The sequence below is a fragment of the Selaginella moellendorffii genome, unplaced genomic scaffold, assembly GCF_000143415.4.
Source record: "Selaginella moellendorffii unplaced genomic scaffold, v1.0 SELMOscaffold_36, whole genome shotgun sequence".
Classification (NCBI taxonomy): domain Eukaryota; kingdom Viridiplantae; phylum Streptophyta; class Lycopodiopsida; order Selaginellales; family Selaginellaceae; genus Selaginella; species Selaginella moellendorffii.
In genome coordinates this window covers 915,277-920,816 of record NW_003314297.1, presented here as the reverse complement: position 1 = coordinate 920,816, position 5,540 = coordinate 915,277, and the positions used below count along the sequence as shown (strand labels likewise).

General features: G+C 38.6%; 1 protein-coding gene across 1 annotated transcript; it reads right to left on the bottom strand.

Moving 5' to 3' along the window:
• Positions 1–2,433: 2,433 nt before the first annotated feature.
• On the bottom strand, positions 2,434–3,422 carry LOC9653241. The gene is made up of 2 exons (XM_002977997.2): positions 3,314–3,422; positions 2,434–3,252 (listed from the first exon to the last, which is right to left on the bottom strand). Exons 1-2 carry the CDS (start codon positions 3,369–3,371, stop codon positions 2,525–2,527), a joined length of 786 nt encoding a protein of 261 aa, XP_002978043.1. The 5' UTR covers positions 3,372–3,422; the 3' UTR covers positions 2,434–2,524.
• Between the last annotated feature and the right edge of the window lie 2,118 nt (positions 3,423–5,540).

The following is a 5,540-nucleotide window of genomic DNA, read 5'->3' as shown; positions in this document are numbered from 1 at the left end:
AATATTCCGTCTATATAATTCCATCTATGCAAATATATACTTAAACTTTCTAGAATATTTTGATATAAAAGTTAACACTTTGAAAATTCTTTACTCATAAGTTTAAGGTTTGCAAGCATTAATCTCAAATCATAAGAGAGATAAAGTTGGAATTATAGCTATTATTTCACTATTTTTGGTTTTTAGCTATGATAGGTGCAACTAGTCATGGCCACGAATGCTAGTTGTTAGCTATAATCATTGGATGTTAATGGGTAGAGTAGCCTTGGCTTTAACCATTATGACTGTGACACTACTATATACTTCTATTAACTTTAATATTATGGCCATCCCTTAAAATTAAGGTTTCTCTTTTTACTTGATGTGGTTATTGTTAAGATTGTATTTTTTTTAAAATTAACATCAGATTAAAGTTAAAAGGATTTCTTCAAAGAATTATGATGATTGTAGATATATGTTGTGTTTTTAATCTCTTACACTTTAACAATGGTGTAAAAGATTTCATTGGGGAAAGAAGTAATAAAAGATTTGAGATAATTCATCTTTCTTTTCCATGTTTGGAATCTCTTTTCAAGTGGAAGAGAATATAGTCTCTAGTTACACTCTAGATAGGACATTGGTGGGAGAACACTATTAGGATTTGTGATGTTGTGTGTGTGGGTGTGTCTATATATATATATATATACATATACATATACACATATATATACATATATGTATATGTATATATGTATATACATATGTATTATAAATTGTCATAATATATAATTTTTCTTGAAAAATTGGTATTAAAAACTAATAATTACATTCTTAAAAGTAACTATATGAGCTATACTATTTTCCAGATAGATTTAAATTAAATTAATTATTTAAAATATAAATCAAATAAATTGTGGTAATTTTTAAATTCTATAAGAAATAAGTGTAGGAACATTAACAACACTTCCTTTAAACATTTTTTTATTACTACCATGAAAGAAAAACCATAAGCTAGTATATGAGGTTAATCTAAATACTATACCAATTGAGGATAAGAATTTCATATTAAAAATTAGTAGTGACTCATCCATATTCAGTTCAAATATTATTAAGACATACTTAAAATTTCATAAATGTTGCTATAGATATTTGTATCACCCTTTTGATAACAACTACATATGATTTCAACATTTCCTTATTAAAGCATAAAAGATTTAAATAAAAAAAATGTAAATAGAAAAAAATATGCTCTTTTATTTTATTTAAAGTGGACAGTAAATTTTTGATAATATTAAGTTAAAAAACACTAATTTTGTGATAAATTTGAATTGTAGCACATTTTCATACCTTCTAAAGTGTTTTTTTTATAAAAGTAAAGAATTTTTTAGTGCAATAATATATATAAATTGTAGTTGAAATACAACTTATTTCTTTTTTAACAGAAAATGGTGGGTGATTAAATAAGGGTAAAACTTTATTGAAATTTTTGAAATTTATTTTTAAAAAAATCTTTTTTTAAATAATCAAAATTTTTCAACTAGTGTTATTTTGAAAATAAATGTATACAGAAAAAACTATTTTAGAAAGTAATTAAATATTTTGTATAAAAACATGTATAGAAACCGTATGTATCAAATTGCATATGGTATACACACAGTATATAATCTATGGTTTTCAGGTTTAGGTTTAGTTTTTAATGAAAAAAAAAATCTTTTTATTTTACAATCACTAGTTAGTGACGCTTTGCTTACCTTAAATTAAAGAAAGACTTAGAAAAGAAAGAACGACAAGAAAGAAAAACGTCCTTCCCAGAGAAAAAACAAACAAAAAAGCTTACTCAACAGCTCCATTTGGAACAGCTCCACCAATTGCATCGATCACCACCTTGCTTCTTATGTCCACCACAATAGACCTTCCATGGTGACTAAATGTATGATCAAAGATGATTATTCTCTGGAGAATTTGTTAGGCACCAGGTCAAGATAATAGGATACAAAAGGCCTTACAATCAAGTAATCAAGTGATACAATGTTAGGATAAGGTTCTAACATTACGCTCAAACAATGGAGAGGACTCTTTGGAATTCTCATGTCTTTGGATCACTTCATGCCGAGTCTTTGAAGTATTCACCCAAATGTCTAGACTCTGCACCAGTTCCGTTCCATATTATATGAGTTACGGAAGGGCTCGAGTCTGGCTTGCTGTGGCGCAACTTTCGGTCTGCGCCATGGATACTTCTGACGAGTTCTCAGCGCTCGTGCTAGACTCCTTCATCCCGTGGCGTGCATTCCTGCTAGACTCCACAGTGATTGGAATCTTGTTATTTTGGGCAAGGTGCTGTTTGCCCATGCATTCATAGAGATTGGAGGCTCGGCATTGCAGACCTCCACAATCGAATCAGGATCACACGTCTTTCTTGCTCCTACACTCCTTCATCACAAATTGCATGACGAGTAACTTCGGACATTGGCACCGGCCCCTCCAAGGAGGGACATTCCTTATTCATTCATAATAGTAATGCTCATAACTAGTTTCAGCAACTAGACTAGACAGGCAGTGCGATACCCCCCGCAGCGCAAAGATCGGCTCCAGTTTTGCGATCGTAGAGACTGCAGCCCTTTTTCATGTCCTCGCAGCTGCGGCGTGCATTCCTGCAAGACTGCAGAGTGGTGCCCTGAAGAGCTACAGACTTAGTACAGATGGCCACTGTGGACAGGCAAATGCGGGGGCAAATCCCTATGGGGCCGTCAGCACGCAGGCAGGTGCTGTTTGCGGATGCATTCTCCAAGTAGATGCAACCGATTTTTCCAAAGCAGCAACCACAGTTATCTTTGGAGACCTCGGCATTGCAGACCTCCACAATCGAATCAAGCTTGCACTTCATTCTTGCCATGAGCTCTATCGGGGAGGGCTGGGCTTCCTGAACATAATGAACAAGGCGGTTACTACCTTGATCTGTCCCCTGCTGCTCCAGCCGCCGGATGGGGTCACCGTTAACGATGTTGTAGTAACCGCATCGAGGTCGTGGGGGTGGGAGTTTTCCCTTGAGCACCCTGATGCCTGATTTTGGGAATCCTGATGAAGGCAATGGGCATACGGTCAACTTCGGACCTTGGCAGTTCCGGGGACAAGCCCTTGAATCACCGCCAATGCAAGTGACTTGTCCTGAACCAGGTTGCAGGTAGACACAACCTTTCTTCAGACTACAGCAGTTGCTGCAATCGGTATAGGTGAGGTCAGCATGGCAAACCTCGACGACGGCAGCGTGAGCAGCTGCAAGAACAGGAGTCCGAGTTAGAATCGACTGTAACATACAAGTGGAGATCTCTCTCACAGGATAACGAGGCCAACAGAAGAAGAACGAGCACGGGGAGATTGCCGCTTCCAGCCATACTTCTCTATTACAGCTCCGATGGGCTTTCGAAGTTCAGCATTGGTGCTTTATAATCTTAGCCTCCCACGCAAACGTGAAAGTCGTGTTTGCGTCAGAAACGATGCAGGCACAAACCAAGGACCATTTTCAGGCCAGTACTGCAGCTCTTGTGGTGGCTATGTCAGGAAATGTTCAAAACGTGTGTACTTGTTAGCAGTTCGCCACCACGCTCCACCTGCTTGTCCCTGCTGTCGATCTGCTGCTCCACCAACACATTTCCTTCCTTCATCAACTCGACAACCGCCTCATTACTGCTAGACTTCAAGCAAACTTGCGGGCGGGCGGGAGCCGCGGGCGGGAGTGCGCAGCGGCGACGTACGGGAGAGGGAGTGCGCTGGAGATAAAACAAAAAGAAGGCCTGATGCCACGTCATCGCCAGGTAAGCGGAGAGAGAGTGAATCAGGATGGTGTTTAACGGGAGGCCTTTTGTCAGCATACCTTGGGAGAAGAAATTTTGGGCTAATTGGCTCTCACACAATGCTAGGCCTCCCGTTAAATGATAAAAGTGGCAACTTGAAGTGCTGTTGCGTATCCACTACTCATTGCCTTTCTCAGAGGTGTCCTTGACGAACCTGATATTTGCCATTGACTAACTGTGAAACTCTTGTGAATTGAATGTGATTAAGGTTGAGTTTTTTTTCCAACTTCATGGCAAATATAGAAGAAGGATCCACAACATCCTCATCCACCATGCTGATCTGGCCCACCCTTGTTTAAAAACAGCATGAAAGATGTCCAGAGAGGAAGTGTGTGTTTTTGTGCTGGCTATGTGTTGAAGCCACTGAGGGAAGATCCTATAATTGTGGATCACTTTTCTTCTCTGGATTTAATGCTATATTCTAGTTGAGCAGAAAAGGTGGAGAAGGTGAGAATGACATTAGAGAAGACAATTTCATGTCCTCTTGTTTAAGAACCTCAGTCTGAAAGCTCACCAAATCAAAAAGACTATATGCCATGTCATATATGTCCAACTCAGGTAGGTTTTCACCATCCAAAAGCTCTAGGAAGATGACATGGAGATCACCTTCGATATATGCTTGCTTCTCCACTTTGTGCACAGCCTTCAGCTATGCTGGCCATGCACATTTAGGAGTGTTGCAAAATTTCTCCTATCCGAAATTGTTGTGATACCCAAATGCCAATGCATTGTGCAATCCACCCATTCCTGCCAACTGCATCCAAGGATGATACAGTCTCCACCATCTAGGGCATGGAGGCTATGATCAATTTCTTAGTAGTCAATTATGCAATATCTGAAGCACTCCATCTAAGAGTATACTCCTTGACAAATGCATGCGGGAACCATTGTGTGATTGGCAAAAGTCTTGAGGACAATTGCCATGGTAGAATAGATCCCTAGGCCAAGCATATTGTTGAGATAGAGCATACTACTGAGATAGAGCACACTACAGTGGTAGGAGAAGGACCAAACATGTCCACAACACTAGAAATTCTGAGCTCACCTATCAAATCCTTCTTAATCTGTGGCATAATCATATCCATCTCAGCACTTGGAATGCCAATGAGTTGCTACCTTCTGCTGGATGCCTGGCTTGAAACTATTGACATACATAAGGTTCTTGTTAGTCATGGCCTCCTTTGCCTGGCAAATATTCCAATACCCATTGAATCATGTTGTCTAATCCAAAACTGATTCCTTGGTGCCCTACTGAAAAAGAAAAAGCTTGTGAAAAAGTTGTTGCATATCTTTCTTGATTTTAAATGCTTTGTGGAAGGAAGAGAGCAAAGTAGGGAAGTCTTAACACTCCTTATAAGCAAGAGCTTGCACCCAAGCCTGTACTTTTTTTATCACTTATTTGTTCTAGTAATGTATTTTTATTCTCATTATAAAACTATACTGTGATTTGATTACACTATATAAATTATCAATAATTTAATTACTGTTGTGAGGGCCAAGTGTACGGCTACAATGCCGTATACTAATATTAGTGTAGTGGGATTTTGGTAGCTGTCGAATTGGTTTCAATCCGGACCACTCGCTCCTGTATATAAGCTAGGGTTTTTGGGCTAATTAATATGCACATTTCTGTATTCCCTTTCTATATTCCATGCACTCACATTGGTGGAGGTGAGGGGCATCTTTGATTGTCCCTGAAGAGTGCTTGGA